This window comes from Haliotis asinina, chromosome 7 (assembly GCF_037392515.1).
Source record: "Haliotis asinina isolate JCU_RB_2024 chromosome 7, JCU_Hal_asi_v2, whole genome shotgun sequence".
Classification (NCBI taxonomy): domain Eukaryota; kingdom Metazoa; phylum Mollusca; class Gastropoda; order Lepetellida; family Haliotidae; genus Haliotis; species Haliotis asinina.
The window spans coordinates 41,511,285-41,530,063 of NC_090286.1; the positions used below are offsets into that span (position 1 = coordinate 41,511,285).

Below are 18,779 nucleotides of genomic sequence, written 5' to 3' on the forward strand. Positions count from 1 at the left end.
CGAGTGAGTAAGTGCGGTATAACTGTTGTGAATATGTCTGCAATGTCACGGCGGGGGGCACCAGAAATGGGCTTCACACATTGTAGGGATTTGAACTGACGTGCAAAAGCTTTAACTGCTAGACTACTTGTGTTCACGAAAGACACCTGTGTCGACAACTCTACACTCCCAGTGTAGATTGAGAGACAATCAGGGTAGATTCACTCAGGAGAGGTCCACTCATATTTCTCCCCATACCCGTCTCCTGAAATTGATAGTCACGAACTTTCTTCCCAGTGTGCTTGCTCTCACCTACCAGCTGTGACAATCTGTGATCTTACAGTGTCTCGATGGTAGCATGGGTGGGTCCCACTACCCCGACCCGACTCCAGCCACGACAGGTGAGGCCACGTCACCTGCAGACTTAATGGACCGGTCTCAAATCAAACAACGTTGTTTAGATCTTTACTGAGAACTGTTTATATCTTTAGAGAGAACTGTGGTCATCATTCTGCTGAAAGTAAGTACTGTAGTGCTCTTATGCAAGTTTAGTATGGCACCATTATGTAAATGGTCTCCAGAATACATAAACAGTTCCTCTGACAACTAACTGAAGGTTGCAGAAATTGGCGTGCAATTATCTTGTAGATGTACTCATATTCCACACAAATAACATTTGTTGGTCTGCAATGTCTTCTACTATAGATACTGATAATGTGCTGTCTACCGAGTGTTGTATGTGTGTGATGTACATTGTTCTGCATGACAATGTGTTGAGCAAATTGTACAACGAGACAATGCGTTCATTATATTGTACAGCATGGCACAGTGTTGTGCACATTGTACTGCATGGCAATGTGTAATATATTGTACAGTGTACACAGCTGCATGTCAGTGTGCTGTTAACGTTGTATAACAGAGAGAGGTACAGGCAAGTATGTGGGTCTGCAGGACACTCTCCGTGACGATCCAAGTTTTGGGCATAATACCTTATAAGCAATGGTGCAACAATGTCTATGGTCATACAGGATATGGATATGTATATGTATGTATATACTATAATGTGGAATAACTGCAACAGTCGACTTCCAAGGACCCACGACCGCATTGTTAAACAGGCTTGGTGAAATGATGTGACATACAGGATGACAACGTTGGTTGGTCGGCTGATTGTTTATTCCAGTTATATATGGCGGTCTGTAAATAATCGAATCTGAAGCAGAAAATCCATTGATCAACAGCATGAGCAGCGATCTAAGTCTTCAGGACACGATAACATGTGTCAAGCAAATCAGCGAGTCTGACCACCCAATCTCAACATTCATAAACCCATTCCGTTTTTCAGATTTTCTTCCTCCTCGACGGTCGTAAACCTTAGTGGATCTCCTAGAGATGAACATCATAACGTTTCGTAAGTCGTTGTTGTATGGCCTTCTCTCCGCTGCCCTCCTCGTACTGACAGGGCGGTATGTCCTTCACAGCAAGCTGTTCATTTTGGCTATAACGTCTTTCAGTGAGTACTATGCCATGGACGAACATCTCCTGGATACAGCATCAGATGAGACCGGACCAGGAGAGCTTAACCTGGCCAACACAAATCTGCGAAATCTTACCCAGGTTTCAAGCCTCTTCGCAAAACAAAAGCTCTTACATAAAACTGGTGAGCCCATACTTCTTCTGTTTACAACCTGGGACAGTCCCGCTGGCAATGACATGGTGAGGAGGAGTGTTCTGAGGAGCTGGAGCTGGCTGAAACCTGCGGTCATCCCAGTTCTGTTCACATCAGATCCAGACGCAAAGACTGAAGCTTTGTTACATGGCTGGCATTCTCACAATGTCACCGAGCAAAGCTGCTATCCCAATGCAACACCAACTTTGAGGTCTATGTTCTACACAATCGCAGAACTCTACGGCAAAAGGATTCCACTTCTTGGCTTTGCTGCAAGTGACACGTTGTTCGACGAAAGCATTGTATCGACCTTTCAAGCATTCATTCGAGAACAGCTTGCCAGAGATAATAAACCATTTGTTGTCCTTGGCAAACGAACCGATGTTCTTCTGGAAAGTGGAGTTGAGTTGGAGAGCAGTTTAGACGTGCGTCAATGGTCCCGTAAAGGTAACTTCACAAAGGACGGGTTATCGGGATTCTTTGTCACCAATCGGATGTTTCCGTGGACTCGTCTTCCACGTGTTAATGGGGCTCTACAGGGTGTATATGAATGGATCGGTGTGTTTTGCACACACAACTATGTTCCTCTTTATGACATTACCGCCACTGCTTTGTCGGTGCACATTCACACTAAACCAACAGCAGCGCAGAGAAGCCTGACTGCTTGTAATGAAGATATCATTAACAAGAGCGGCCCTCATCCACCAAACAACCACTGTGGACATATAGAGTGTTTTACCTTGCGCTCTAAGTCGACAACGGGAGGGCACATAAAGTTTTATGAAATTGCTACATCGGCTCTGCCAGAAAGTTGTAATGATTGTGGGATGTAGCTGTTCTTGGTCGTGTCCGTGATAGGTCGAGACGTACACAATGAACATTTCCGGACGTCTACGAAATAATGCGACATCATCACTCTAGATGATGCTGTTTTTCTCAGTGTAAAGTTAAAAATGGAGGAGTGAGTGAGTTTAGTTTTACGCCGCACACAGCAATACTCCAGCTATATGGCGGAAAGTGGAGGACAACAGACAGTAGCCTAGTGATATTTATTATATATTATCTGTGTCACTTTCACGAATTGTGTGTGCAACATTTCCAGTGAATCACATCAGCCTCAGACAACCCCACATTTCTGACGTTCATCTGTTGTGTTGAAAGGTAATGTAGACTACGGGATCCTATAACGATTTCTAACGGCTGATTTTCTGTAATGTGTTCATAAAGAGTTTGCGGTATCAAGTGTTCGGATTAGTCTTGTTTGCAGTTATACTTGCATGACGTCACAGCATCAAATACAGCCGCCATGGCCAGTAAATAAGCCGAACAAAGAGAGATGGAAGTCATTATATCTTAGTCCTTTCAATCCACTGAAGCAAACTGCCAGTACTGTCCGATCAACGAGGTTTATCCCCTATCCTACAGCTGTGACGCATGAACGAAATAGTTTCCACTTGCGGAAATGCCACCTATTCATTTACGATACATTTGTATTTAAATGTGGCCATCGACATTGAGATATTCGTTGACATACAGAACAAGTAGGGATTGTACTTTACTGTGGTAATAAATATAAATATTTTATTGTAGTGCTGACTAGGACAGTTACTTGGTCTAGCAAATAGTCCACCTGTTGATATACGTGTCATAATTACTCGCTGTGTTTTGTGCTTATGAATATAGCAAATGTTGGTTCTTTAGTAGAATTAGTTTGCTGGATATTAGTAGGATCTGTTTCGACGGATAATGGACAGTGGCTACCCTCCGCTCTTTGTGTTCACGAAAAGCTTTACACTACCTATGTTATTGAGAGATGATGAGGGTAGATTCGCCCCTAGACGTCCACTCATGTGTCTACCCGTACCAGTCTTCTGAAATCTATAGTCACGAACGTATTTCATTGTGCTTTCTCTCACCTGCCAGCTGTGACAATCTGTAATCTTACAGTGTCTCGATGGTAGCATGGATGGGTACCACTACCCCGACCCGACTCCAGCCACGACAGGTGAGGCCACGTCACCTGTAGACTTAAGGGACCGGTCTCAAACAACGTTGTTTAGATCTTTACTGAGAACTGTTTATATCTTTAGAGAGAACTGTGGCCATCATTCTGCTGAAAGTAAGTACTGTAGTGCTCTTATGCAAGTTTAGTATGGCATCAGTATGTAAATGGATCTTCCAGAATTCATAATTAGTTTCTCTGACAACCAAAAGAACATTGAGGAAATATATAGGTATCACTACTGGAGATACACTACCATTAACTGTTGTAATATAACATACCTATGACAACTGTTTGTTTACAGTGGTCTGAATGGTTGTATGATAATTTGTTGTGTACATTGTACTGCATGGCAATGTGTTGTTTATATTGTACAACATGGCAAAGATTTGTTTACATTGTTCCGTTTACGCTCATATCGTCGACCTTTCAAACAAACTTCACGACTGAGTGAAAAGAAATATTGACGTCGTTTCATTTTCCCAGTTAATAAACTACGACGAGGACGACGACGGGGACGACGAAGAACCAAACATTTGTTAAAAGAGGATTATCTTGATTATGCGGATGAGAGCACACCTAATGAAATAACGACAACGGTATACTTTTTTATCAGTTTATTTCCATACTTGAATTAAAGACGTTGTCATCCATATATACTTGTTCTATTTGTCATCCACATATACTTGTTCTATCAAATATATCGAGTCTCGTTTTCTTTTTTGTTGACTTTGTACATGAACCCATCGACAACCAAGTAGCGATTGCCTCAAGCTGTACGGATAGATCTCTGATCGTGCTGTGCATTTGCCATTTCGAAGCTGAATGAGAATTTATTGGCCATTTCATAGATATTCATACCAAAGGTATTCACATTTTTCAATGTTTGCACCCTGCTAATTGTTACTCTAAACTTTTCAAACAAAACATCTAGAGCAGGTTATCCGCAACCCTCATCACGCTTAATCAGAACCTAACCTTCAAAGGAAACAGCAGGTTGGCGTAATGAGACTAGTGGGAAATCGGAAGGTCGGCGTCTGAGATGACACCTATTGTACATCATAGCAATGACTTGTTTAGATGGTACAACACGGCAATGACTTTTTCAGATTCTACAGCATGGCAATGACTTGTTTATGTTGTACAACATGGCAATATTCTACTGCATGGAAATGTGATGTGCACATTGTTCTACATGAAAATATGTTGTGTACATTGTACTGCGTGGCAATGTGCTGTGTACATTGTTTTACAAGGAGACTTGTAAACAGGTATGCAGTATACTCTCCGTGATGATTCTAGATTTGAACAATCCTGTTTTTGCAGTATCGGCAATGTTGCAACAATGTCTATGGACATATAGGATTGTATAATACATACCAAAGTGCGGAATAACTCCAACAGCCAACCTTTAAGAACACATCGTTAACCAGGCTCGGTGTGAAGATGTGACATAGTGTATCTAGGTATTGGTCGATGCCCTTGCTTTAATTATAAGTGGTCAGCTGATTGATTGCTGCTTAACGCCCAATTCAGCAGTATTCCAAATATATGGCGGCGGTCTGTAAATAATCGAGTCGGGACTAGATAATATATAGGTCAGCAGGATGAGTATCAATCAACTCTTTCAGGATACAATTATATGTGTCAACCAAATCGCGAGTCTGACCACCCGATCCCTTACGACAAATATGGGTTACTGAAGGCGAATTCTAACCCAGGTTACCAGGGATCTTTAAGTGGTAATCTGGTCACAATTAATTTTGTTTAACGATGTATATATGAAATATATCGGATGTCGCAAACAACAATCACAAGTACATTCCCTTTTTCAGATTTTCTTCCTCAACGGTTGTAAACATAATCGGATCTTCTAAAGATGAAAGCCATAACGTTTCGTAAGCCGCTGTTGTATGGCCTTCTCTCCGCTGCCCTCCTCATACTCACGGGGCGGTATGTCCTTCACAGCAAGCTGTCCAGTTTGCCTATAACGCCTTTCAGTGAGTACTATGCCATGGACAAACACCGTGTGGACACAGCATCAGATGAGACCGGACCAGGAGAGCTCAACCTGGCCAACACAAATCTGCGAAATCTTATCCAGGTTTCAAGTCCTGAACGGAAACTGTCACATAAAACTGGTGAACCCATACTTCTTATGTTTACAACCTGGGACAGTCCCGCTGGCAATGACATGGTGAGGAGGAGTGTTTTGAGGAACTGGAGCTGGCTGAAACCTGCGGTCATCCCAGTTCTGTTCACATCAGATCCAGACGCAAAGACTGAAGCTTTGTTACATGGCTGGCATTCTCACAATGTCACCGAGCAAAGCTGCTATCCCAATGCAACACCAACTTTGAGGTCTATGTTCTACACCATCGTGGACCTGTATGGAGAATGGATTCCACTTCTTGGCTTTGCTACAGGTGACACGCTGTTCGACGAAAGTATTGTATCGACCTTTCAAGTATTCATTCGAGAACAGCTTGCCAGAGATAATGAACGATTTGTTGTCCTTGGCAAAAGAACCGATGTTCTTCTGGAAAGTGGAGTTGAGTTGGAGAGCGGTTTAGACGTGCGTCAATGGTCCCGTAAAGGTAACTTCGCAAAGGAAGGGTTATCGGGATTCTTTGTCACCAACCGGATGTTTCCGTGGTCCCTTTTTCCTCATGTTAATGGGGCTCTACAGGGTGTATATGAATGGATTGGTGTGGCTTGCACACACAACTATGTTCCTCTTTATGACATTACCGCCACTGCTTTGTCGGTGCACATTCACACTAAACCAACAGCAGCGCAGAGAAGCCTGGCTGCTTGTAATGAAGATATCATTAACAAGAGCGGCCCTCATCCACCAAACAACCACTGTGGACATACAGAGTGTTTTACCTTGCGCTCTAAGTCGACAACGGGAGGGCATATAAAGTTTTATGAAATTGCTACATCGGCTCTGCCAGAAAGTTGTAATGATTGTGTCATGTAACTGTTCTTGTTCGTATCCGTGATTGCTCTACACAATGAACTGTACACAATGAACATTTCCGAACGTTCACCAAATGAAGCGACATGATCAGATTATATGATGTACCGTTTTTTCTGTTTTAAGCACTGAGCCTGCAATAAGGAACTAGTTACAACAACTGCTCATGAAATAGACGCCGGGTCTCTTGTCGGCACCGAGTCTCAAATAAGCCCCGGGTGTGCCAGGTGTTTACAATGGAGTTTAAAATAAATAAATAAAATACGAAAAGAGAACCTCTCCGTTAAAACTTTAGGAGACGTTTCTTCAATAAACGCCGGTCCCGATTAAGCGCTGAGAATTTGCTACGTGGGACTTAATATCTCTTACGTAGGACTTATTATCACCTTCGTAGGACTTACTGTATCCTATCCTACGTAGGACTATTATCATCTACATAGGACTTACTATCTCCTACGTAGGAGTTATTATCTCCTACGCAGGGGGTAGTAAGTTCTACGCAGGGGATAGTAAGTTCTACGTAGGAGATAGTAAGTTCTACGCAGGGGATAGTAAGTTCTACGTAGGAGATAGTAAGTCCTACGCAGGAGATAGTAAGTTCTACGCAGGGGATAGTAAGTTCTACGTAGGAGATAGTAAGTTCTACGCAGGGGATAGTAAGTTCTACGTAGGAGATAGTAAGTTCTACGTAGGAGATAGTAAGTTCTACGTAGGAGATAGTAAGTCCTACGCAGGAGATAGTAAGTTCTACGCAGGGGATAGTAAGTTCTACGTAGGAGATAGTAAGTTCTACGCAGGGGATAGTAAGTTCTACGTAGGAGATAGTAAGTTCTACGTAGGAGATAGTAAGTTCTACGTAGGAGATAGTAAGTCCTACGCAGGAGATAGTAAGTTCTACGCAGGGGATAGTAAGTTCTACGTAGGAGATAGTAAGTTCTACGCAGGGGATAGTAAGTTCTACGTAGGAGATAGTAAGTTCTACGTAGGAGATAGTAAGTTCTACGTAGGAGATAGTAAGTCCTACGTAGGAGATAGTAAGTTCTACGCAGGGGATAGTAAGTTCTACGTAGGAGATAGTAAGTTCTACGCAGGGGATAGTAAGTTCTACGTAGGAGATAGTAAGTTCTACGTAGGAGATAGTAAGTTCTACGTAGGAGATAGTAAGTTCTACGCAGGAGATAGTAAGTTCTACGTAGGAGATAGTAAGTTCTACGCAGGGGATAGTAAGTTCTACGTAGGAGATAATAGTCCACTTTTCACCGTGGCCCTGTTACGCCGACGTAGATATCTGATGGATGAAGGTTAATTTGCCGTGGTATATGTAAAGAGCTTCCGGTATCAAATTTAATATCTATTTCAACTTGACAGCGTTTTCTCACCCATCGTTTCGAAAGTCTGTTTCCTTGTTCCAAACCATCGTGGTATAGCGTTATCGCCGGTATATGCCATAATGGTGGTGGTCTGTCAATAATCGACTCTGGACCACTAATCCACAGGCTGACATCATGAACATCTACATAAAATTATGCAATTGTCCAATGACGTGTCCACTAGGTAAGAGGGCCTGACTGGTTTGAATGTTCGTCGCTTCTTAGTACAAAAATCCTTTACTGAAGATCAATTCTAACCTGGATCTTCATGACGTGTTTGAAAGTACTCACGTAATTGTGAGTGATTGAGTGAGTTTACTTTTACGCCGCACTCAACAGTATTCCTGCCATATGGCGGCGGTCTGTAATTATTCGAGTCCCGACCAGACAATCCAGTGATCAACAACATGAACATCGATCAGTTGGGAACTGATGACATGTGTCAATCTCGTCAGCGAGCCTGACCACCCGTTTCCGTAGTCGCCTCTTACGACACGCATAGTCGTCTTTTATGGCAAGCATGGGTTGCTGAAGGCCTATTCTACCCCGGCACCTTCACGGGTCACTCATGCATTTGTCAAATATGTAGTGAATTACAAGCGTAAGAAAGAAATTAGTACTTCCTGTCTCATGTAAGGGTATGCAGTTGCGTCTGTCTTTCTTATTTCACATTTAAACACAATTTCCGAGGAGACTAAATCGAGAACATGGATCGTGAACCGTCTTCTGACAAGAACTCAAGATACACATTCTGATGTATCCCGATAGCGTTAGAACCGCACGTATCGGTGTATGATTACAAGTGATTCTTAGTCAGACATACAGTTGCATGTAAACAGTATATGACGACACCTTTGTCTTTAGAACAGAATGTGGCAACCCAGCCGTAACCAGTTGTGGCACCGGGGCCCATGAAGTTATGCAGATGAACTGCACGAGGATCATCCAGCAAATTGCTGAACAGCATGTGCTAATATCGTGAATGTGAACAGCCGCGTTTTTGTGTAAAACTTTGCCAAGAATTCGCCAATGTTCACCAAGTTTTATCATTTATTGAAGTCATGACAATAATCTTTTCAACGTCAGTTCATGTGGTAACAGTAACTTTAAACAGTATGGAATATTTTACAAAATCTAGTTTAGAACAGCTGAGAGAAGACAGTGGCTACATCTACACTAGTGTGCCTAATCTTTAATGGGTAGTATATATTTAAATACTCATGAACAACAAACAAACATGTATTTGGATAAATAAGGACAAACGGCTATTACGCTGTGTTGGTGCTGCGAGTATTAAGTATATATGAAGGTGGAGCTGAAACAGTCCACGTTGTCCGTTGACACGTATAATCTATATTTCACTGCTCCGGTTAATTACATGGGTGTCGCAAAAAATATTCCAGAGAGAAGCTGGGCTCCTTCTCTGGCAACATGGTTGTATTTCCAAGTGGTTTATGCCCATTATTCGCACATCATCTCATCGTCAAACAGCGCCTACCATCCTGGGTCCAGTTTCACAAAGCTCTCGCAAGATCTCGTAACATTTTGTCGTAGCATCCCTACTTCGTATGCTGTAACATTCACTTACGGCAGTCGTAACGCTTTGAGATCTTTGTGAAAAGGGGCCCTGGGTCTCGTTTCACACAGCTATCTGAGACGCGCGTAACTAAAGGGCTAGCAACGTTTTGATAACATTCAACTGTGTGGTCAAAATCCAGTGTCCAACTGTATGCTTTCTGTTTAATTCAGGATAATCAGGGAAATGCGGATTAACAAATACTGCACAAACGAAATGATGTGAACGCTTTGAGATGTAAGCATTTTCCCAACAGGATGCGAACTGATGACATTTCAATGTAGACATTATGCTGCGCAACTTGGATGATAGCAAAATAGATACAAACTACTAAATCGTCTTCTTTGATAAGCATTCTAGAAGCTGATGAGGCAAAATATAACTTTATGGATGATAAATTCTTGCTTATTGCAACAAGCGACGTTTCGATAAGCGACGTAGATTCTTACATTTCTAACTTTTTTCTTTTCTTTTCTTTTTTACATTTTTAACCTAATAAAATGTAAGAGTCTACATTGAAACGTCGCTTAATGCAATAAACAGGAAGTTGTCACCCATTAAGTTGTATGTGTCATTTCTAAAGCTTCCTTAAACACTGGCGACTAGAGTGGTCACTACATCATTTAATGTAATTACTATTTTGTTTAATCCTATCATTAGGACCAACAACATACGTCACATTCCTTTAACACGCACAAGCACACACTCACACACACGCGCACTGACAAACACACAAGAGTAGTGTTTTTGAATAATAGTTCCCAGCGTCATCCTTCAATGTCTTTCTGTGTAAGCTGTCGCGGTTTGTTTAAATTACACAAATGAACGCCTCGGTAATTCTTTTTTGTTTGTTTGTTTGTCTGCTTGTTTGTTGGCTTGTTTGTTTGTTTCAAAAATTGGTAGACCTATATCCGCGTTCATCAGTGACACAAATGACATTTCCTTTTCTGACCTGCACCGTTATTCCTATTTCGTTTTCACATGAACAGTTGACTAGCCTTTGCGTGTGTTTTTGAGTTTATGACGTATGCCGCCAGTGGGACAATACACCGCGAACTCCTGGTATAATCACTATTTCATAATGATTTTTCGGGGAAAGATAAGCTCAGTTTTTAGCATCCACCTTACATTATCACAATTCACTCATAAACACATGCTCACGGTACGTATTCCATAGTGACCCATAAACACATGCTCACGGTACGTATTCCATAGTGACCCATAAACACATGCTCACGGTACGTATTCCATAGTGACCCATAAACACATGCTCACGGTACGTATTCGATAGTGACCCATAAACACATGCTCACGGTACGTATTCCATAGTGACTCATAAACACATGCTCACGGTACGTATTCCATAGTGACCCATAAACACATGCTCACGGTACGTATTCGATAGTGACCCATAAACACATGCTCACGGTACGTATTCGATAGTGACCCATAAACACATGCTCACGGTACGTATTCCATAGTGACCCATAAACACATGCTCACGGTACGTATTCCATAGTGACCCATAAACACATGCTCACGGTACGTATTCCATAGTGACCCATAAACACATGCTCACGGTACGTATTCCATAGTGACCCATAAACACATGCTCACGGTACGTATTCCATAGTGACCCATAAACACATGCTCACGGTACGTATTCGATAGTGACCCATAAACACATGCTCACGGTACGTATTCCATAGTGACCCATAAACACATGCTCACGGTACGTATTCGATAGTGACCCATAAACACATGCTCACGGTACGTATTCCATAGTGACTCATAAACACATGCTCACGGTACGTATTCCATAGTGACCCATAAACACATGCTCACGGTACGTATTCCATAGTGACTCATAAACACATGCTCACGGTACGTATTCGATAGTGACCCATAAACACATGCTCACGGTACGTATTCCATAGTGACCCATAAACACATGCTCACGGTACGTATTCCATAGTGACCCATAAACACATGCTCACGGTACGTATTCCATAGTGACCCATAAACACATGCTCACGGTACGTATTCCATAGTGACCCATAAACACATGCTCACGGTACGTATTCCATAGTGACCCATAAACACATGCTCACGGTACGTATTCCATAGTGACCCATAAACACATGATCATAATACGCACTCGATGGGCTGTAAACTTCGAATCAACTCAAGGTTCAAATTAAAGGTTAAAATATATTTTCCGCCTAAACATGTCATTATTTTTTCCGGGCTACAACTGACAGAAAAAAAATTGTATAATGCATAATTTGTTGAGGGAGAAATCGAAACCATGGTCTAACGTCTGATCTCATTTACCACAAATTAGACATGACTCAGTCGTGATAAACTCAAACAGGTCCTCGATGAACAAGGCGCTATGGATTCGTGCTTCAGGTGAGCGCGGCAATCACACTAGTTATGATGCGTTCAGAATATTTCTATAGTTTGCTTATTGTTGTTAGTAAGAGCGCAAAACGTTACTGTTTTGGCCACAATTACCTGCGTTTGTTTGTTTGTTGTTTAAAGCTGCTCTCAGCAATATTCCAGCTATATGGCGGCGGTTGTTAGTAAAGAATGGAGTGTGAACCAGGACAATATGATGAGATATGATTACATGTGTCAACCAGGTCAGCGAACCTGACCAACCGATCCACTGGTAAGATGGGAGTTAGTATGCATTCCTCCTGTCTGCCCGTCTGCCTGTCTGCCTGTCTGCCAGTTGGCACAGCAAGCCACTACCAGGTCAGCGAGCCTGACCCTGATTACTCGTTTGTTACATCTTTCGACATGAGAGGGTGGCTGGTGTCCAGTTACGTTTGATTGGAGATCATATCTGTAATTTTATGCTATATTCATGAGAGATAAAATTTGTAATAATATGCTATAAATATCGTGGACGATATTTGCAACCACGGGCTAGTATTTTGGGTGCTAATTACCGTACTAACAAAGTGCTATAACTTCGGATGTTGATGTTTAAAACTGTGCATTATAAATAATGAGTGGATATCTATAACCTTTGTGCCTAGCGTTTCCAATCATTGATGATAAATATGAGTGTCAGTCATATATTGATGTTGATGTCGGTAATTATATATTTACCATAAATCTCAATGTTAACAGGGATGTGACACTGGCGACCTATGTCATCAGGACACGTTCAGCACAGTGTAGCAAAATGATCCAACAGGCCTACTTATAAAATATATTTTTGACGCGTTTGAGATACATAGCAAAGGTTCACATCATCAAAGCGTATTGAATTCATTCTTTCGGCCAGATGTATCTGCACGTTAGCTTGATGGTCCAGTGGAGTTGCATGAATAAATTGTTTGATTTTCAGCTAGAGACTGACGATTGCATGATAAATGATAGAGTTTTCTTTTTCTTAAATATAATGTTGATTGCATAATTTCAGTTATACATGTTCTGTCATGAAAATTTAAATTGCCTATTTCAGAATTCTTACTAATGCGTCAAAAAAAAAGAGGGCACGTAATGACAAGGACTGCACACCAAAACCTGTCAGCAAATGTGGATCCTTGAAATGTACATCGCCATCATCGCTGTTGCTGAAGGTCGGAAAGTCAAATCCACGCCTCGGAAAATGGATATCAAATGATTCTTACGGCACATGTAGATGTGAACCAGATCGACATAATTCCTCACAACTCACTCCCACGTTCTGGCTGATGAAAAGAGAGACAGCGACTATAGTTACCAAACACCGGCATCACAAATGCAGTCGTAAACACGTTACCGAAGAGGCAAGTGATCATCGCCATGATGATACTGGTAATGTTGTCTCTAACACCAAGACAGGTCTCAACAGTCAGTCTATGCAATGCAGCTCTGGTTCTAGTCCAAGAAGCAAAGAATCGAACAAGGAGGAATCTATCAGTAGACAGTCCACACAAAGACGGTCATTTTCTCGGTCAAACAGCACAGCCTCCGATGACAGTTTGGACTCCGTTTTTGTGTCTCAAAATGATTTCAGTCAGTTCCCGGACCACACGTCCGGCTGGTCAAACATGAACACAGATATTTACATTACGCCCGTGCAGAGGACGAAATCACGGTGTTGTCCACCAACGTCAGTGTATGTGGCAAGGGGCAAGGATAACGAAATTAAGATCCTAAATAAAACAGAAGGTTTGAATCATACATTGACGCCGTCATTTTCAAACGTTATGGACAGTCCCACAATAACGCTGTCATTCGACAGTCCTCCCTGCCCTCGTCTTCGTGAAACGCCACCAGTGTGTCCTGGTCTTCAGGAGGACGTTGATCTCAACCAACTCGATCCCGTGGATTTGGGCAAGAGAAACCCGTGTCTCAACTCACCACCTACTGTCAACGCTCTGTCTACAGACAATGCGCCACCATTACACGTGCACAGAGAGGAAGACGCGAGAGCGTTGTCTAGGGAATTTCAAGATTGTCCAAGACATCGGGTCTCAGATATTCCGAGTCTGCCACCCAGGGACAAGCATTTCCCACTAAAAATCACCCCTACCAGGCCGTGTATTACTCCATACTATGTTAACTTCAGGGGCACTCTGCAGTCTGGAAACCGTTTGGCCTGATCAGTTTTTGGGGGGGGGGTTTTAGCCCTTTCTACATTTTTTTCTTAAAAGATCGGTCATAGTGTTCGGCTGTGAGTATGAAACACCTAAATTTGAAATGTTTGAAACATACCTTCTTACGTCAAGTAACAATTCCGTAGTAAACAAATTTATTGTTTACTTAAACGAAACTTTTTACCATCTGGTCAGAATAACACAAATTCACTGATAATCACCTATGTTTATCTGATTGTCCATATGTCAATTTTTAGTGTATATTGGTGCATATCAGCTGCTGCAGATATAGTATCAATTGCTATCATGTAAATAATATTTGCATATATCAAGTACAAAACTAAATATCACTGATGATATGAATATATAATGGATCAAATTGTTAATGTAATGGATTAAATCATTATTGTAAATTTCCAATTTGTTGTTCATGTTTTTATTTATGTGTTTGGGTTGTTTGTTTGGGTGTTTTTTGTTTGTTTGGGTTTTTGGTTTTTTTGTTTTGTTTTGTTTTTGTTTTGTTTTGTTTTTTTTTTTGGGGGGGGGGGGGTTGCTGGGTTTTTTGTTTGTTTGTTTTGTTATTTTGTTTTGTTGTTGTTGTTTTTGTTTAGCTGAGTAGGTATGACTCACATCACTATGTCACTTTGACGCGAGGGAACAGCTGATCGGCACTGAATATGATCCATATTTATAAGCCTGTTAAAATTTTACCCTCACACAGTGTAAAATGTGTTCGCAAGCTATAGAGAGAACAGTCCTACTATCTCCTGCGTAGGACTTCCTATCTCCTGTGCAGGACTTAATATCTCCTACGTAGGACATACTATTTCCTCTGTAGGACTTCCTTTCTCTTACGTAGGACTTCCTATCTCCTGTGCAGGACTTAACATTCCCTATGTAGGACTTACTGTCTCCTATCTATGATTATGTCTTGCGTAGGACTTACTATCTCCTGCGTAGGACTTAATGTATACCGTTTAAGGTTCGGATTATGAAGTATGGTTATTAAGCTGAGATATGTTGGGTTATTCAGGACTTCAGTAGAAATGCAAGTTAGTGAATATTTGTGACATTAACTATTGCGTGTGCTACGTTAGGGTGACGTGGACCTTGATCTAATTGCAGTTATGGAGTTTTGAGTATTCGCACACGCACACACGCACACACGCACACATGCACACACTCACACACAGACAGTGGGGGTTGGAATAGGGTAAGGTACTGATATGAAATTCTGGTTATAACACGTTCTCCGCAAGTTTTTGTTTGTTCTCAGATGGGACTAGGTCATCTAATGGTGAAGGAAACAGTAGACTCTTACAGTAAATGAAACACATGATAGTAGACTCTAACGGCAAATGTAACACATAACTGTATACTCTTAAAGTGAATGAAACGCTATGACTGTAGACTCTAACAGTGACTGAAACAGTAAAACAGATTGTTTGCATGTCTCGGGATTGAAGTCGACCATTTCAGATTAATGTATATTAACCTATATTTATCATCTCCTACAGGAGATACTAAGTCCTGCGTAGGTGATACAAAGTACCAAGTAGGAGATAGTAAGTCCTACATAGGAGATACCAAGTACTTAATATCTCCTACGTAGGATATACTAAGTCTTACGTAGGGGATATTAAATATTACGTAGGATATAGTGGCCGTGGCCCTACTATGTCTCCGTAGAATTGTATCCACTGATAACTTGTGTTTTCAATACTTGATACATGGATGTATTTTTACCAGCAAGAAGCATGCGGTTCACTAGGTCGGCATTATTTCCGCCAATTATATTTTGTCAGGGTAAAATTTTCTGTTGATTTATCTCCAATATATTCTTTCAGTTTCAACCAGAATGTTTTCACACATTCCTAATGAACATGTATTACATTTTCTGACATTAAGTTCCAAAATGAGCAGAATTCATCATCAACTAATTTCATTCTCTTTGGCTCATTGGTGTTGTGTTTTTTTTCAAACAGAAATGTCAAAAACGACAGTAACTAAACAGCAGAGAGGCGTACCTCTCTACATTACATGACGTACATACAGCTGCAATGCCACAATGACATGAAACAACAACATGGTCATATCCGTGATTCTTCAGTGCGTATCCTCGTCTGGGCGCCGCGGCATATATACACGGAAGGGTATCCGCTTAACTGTTTCCTGGTACATTTTCCGCAAGTATTCGCGATGAGTTCGTATGACAGCATCCTTTAGGTCAGGTGATCTTGATATTTTAACAAGACGTTTAATCTGCGAACGCATCGCTCCAGTAGTTTCACGTACTGTTGGCCTTTCTTAAATCTTGTTACCGACCGCTGTCGCACAGCTAGGTACTGCTATGCTAGGTACTGTCATGCTAGGTACTGTCATGCTAGGTACTGTCATGCTAGGTACTGCTATGCTAGGTACTGTCATGCTAGGTACTGTCATGCTAGGTACTGTCATGCTAGGTACTGCTATGCTAGGTACTGCTATGCTAGGTACTGCTATGCTAGGTACTGTCATGCTAGGTACTGCTATGCTAGGTACTGCTATGCTAGGTACTGTCATGCTAGGTACTGTCATGCTAGGTACTGCTATGCTAGGTACTGCTATGCTAGGTACTGCTATGCTAGGTACTGTCATGCTAGGTACTGTCATGCTAGGTACTGCTATGCTAGGTACTGTCATGCTAGGTACTGTCATGCTAGGTACTGCTATGCTAGGTACTGTCATGCTAGGTACTGTCATGCTAGGTACTGTCATGCTAGGTACTGTAATGCTAGGTACTGTCATGCTAGGTACTGCTATGCTAGGTACTGTCACGTTAGGTACTGTCATGCTAGGTACTGCTGTGCTAGGTACTGTCATGCTAGGTACTGTCATGCTAGGTACTGTCATGCTAGGTACTGTAATGCTAGGTACTGTCATGCTAGGTACTGCTATGCTAGGTACTGTCATGCTAGGTACTGCTATGCTAGGTACTGCTATGCTAGGTACTGTCATGCTTTTATTGTTTGAGAGTTTCAGTCATAGCTCTATATACTCACATGCACATATTTTGTCATGCTTATTGTTTGAGAGTTTCAGTCATAGTTCAATATACTCACCCCTTCAGCTGATACCCGATGTCATCACTGATTTACGGTGCGTCCTTCGTGTATATTTATGTCTGTTTTCTTTTCTTTTACAATCAATAGAATCCATGTTTGCTGAAAATTGTGACTGATTATTCACTTGCATTTTCGACAGACAGCACCTCAGGGTTTACCATAAGTCATTATTGACAGTCTTTCGCTGGCAGGTTCTTATAATTTGCCTGTGGTTATTGTGAAATTAAAAGTTGTTTTAGGCACGATATGGCTGAAATACTAGCGATGTGACAGTAATCATAAACGCCTTATTATATCCCTGGAGACAAGCAATTAAATGGAAATAAATGTTACACGCTGTCAGTAAACGCTCAGCTGATGATAATAGTTGTCTGTCAGTCACTAGTGCGGGTTTGGGAAGGTCAGTTTGTCTTCCAGACGCGTTAGTTGATAACAAATGTTGATTCCGATAATCGCCAGTCTGGAATGTCGGTAGCCAAAGAAAATCTTACAGATATCAAAATACACGACGGCGATAACCATGCGACTTGTAGTTCCACATAAAATTAGATTTTATTGTCTTCACCAGACAAATATTTCAGTTATCACACTGACCGATGTTTCTTCTGTGTTAACTTCATGTAGGTAAGAATTTGTCTGCGGTAAGCCCTATGCTTGTCATAGGCTGCGTCTACAAGGATAGGGTGGTCAGGCTCGCTGACTTGGTTGAAACATCGCATCCCAATTGCGTAGATGGGTTCTCATGCTTTTGATCACTGGATGGTCTGGTCCATTTACAGACCGTCGCCACATAGCTGGAATAGTGCTGCGTGCGGCGTTAAACAACAAACCAACCAGTCTGGTCTGACTTGGACAGCATACAATCTTATAAGGATAACCATCCAAAAAAAGAGGACATCACAAAGAGAGATCTTACCGAACCCAAAATTTGACTTCAAGACAGTTCTTCAAGTTAGCTTGACATAGACCCAGCAGTATACTCGTTTAAATGTGATACATTGAATATCCAAACATTTAATCGACCTAAAATTCATTTTGCAGCATTTTTATTGCTAAGTATAAAAAGGTAATCATTCAAAGGAATGATTCAAACGAATCGAAATACAAACATGCAGCTTCCTGGAAGGTCCGTATCCATGTAAACAAGATAATCAGGACATCCTTTTGAACTGAATTGTCTAGATTACCGAGGTTCCGCTGTATGTCCAATAATTTCCTGTCCACGGTGGTTTGAATGTTAAGTAGACTAATCGTGAATGTGGCATCAAACAACATACTCTAGAAATTGTACAATCGACTCTGCTTCTGCCAGAGATTTCTTACGGCTATGAAGAGGGTTTTGTCTTTCTGTTTGTATAACCGAGGCAGGCAAGCCTTGAGTTATTTCCCCTAGGATGACAGGATGAATGACCATGTTCTCAATGGAGCCATTTGAACCCCAGGAGCTACGCGATGTGTCAGGAGACAGATTTGGCCATTTACAAAATTAACAATAAGAACC

The 18,779-nt window shown here is 41.5% G+C and overlaps 3 protein-coding genes across 3 annotated transcripts; all 3 read left to right on the top strand.

The window, feature by feature from the left end:
• The first annotated feature begins 337 nt into the window (after positions 1-337).
• On the top strand, positions 338-2,481 carry LOC137292000 (uncharacterized). Its single transcript, XM_067823554.1, has 2 exons — positions 338-380; positions 1,358-2,481. The coding sequence occupies exons 1-2, from the start codon at positions 338-340 to the stop codon at positions 2,479-2,481; spliced, it is 1,167 nt and encodes a 388-aa protein (XP_067679655.1).
• Positions 2,482-5,529: 3,048 nt separating this feature from the next.
• LOC137292001 (uncharacterized) lies at positions 5,530-7,936 on the top strand. The gene is made up of 2 exons (XM_067823555.1): positions 5,530-6,629; positions 7,051-7,936. The coding sequence occupies exons 1-2, from the start codon at positions 5,530-5,532 to the stop codon at positions 7,934-7,936; spliced, it is 1,986 nt and encodes a 661-aa protein (XP_067679656.1).
• A 3,992-nt stretch (positions 7,937-11,928) lies between these two features.
• Positions 11,929-14,591, top strand: LOC137291880 (uncharacterized). The gene is made up of 2 exons (XM_067823428.1): positions 11,929-11,988; positions 13,055-14,591. The coding sequence occupies exons 1-2, from the start codon at positions 11,972-11,974 to the stop codon at positions 14,178-14,180; spliced, it is 1,143 nt and encodes a 380-aa protein (XP_067679529.1). The 5' UTR covers positions 11,929-11,971; the 3' UTR covers positions 14,181-14,591.
• Positions 14,592-18,779: the final 4,188 nt, after the last annotated feature.

Excerpts from the sequence above, each read along its gene's own strand:
- LOC137292000 (XM_067823554.1), top strand. The coding sequence starts at position 338 with ATGGGTGGGTCCCACTACCCCGACCCGACTCCAGCCACGACAG. Across the intron at positions 381-1,357 it reads CCCGACTCCAGCCACGACAG|TGGATCTCCTAGAGATGAAC; the intron begins GTGAGGCCACGT and ends CGTAAACCTTAG.
- LOC137292001 (XM_067823555.1), top strand. The coding sequence starts at position 5,530 with ATGAAAGCCATAACGTTTCGTAAGCCGCTGTTGTATGGCCTTCTCTCC. Across the intron at positions 6,630-7,050 it reads AGTTGTAATGATTGTGTCAT|GACTATTATCATCTACATAG; the intron begins GTAACTGTTCTT and ends TATCCTACGTAG.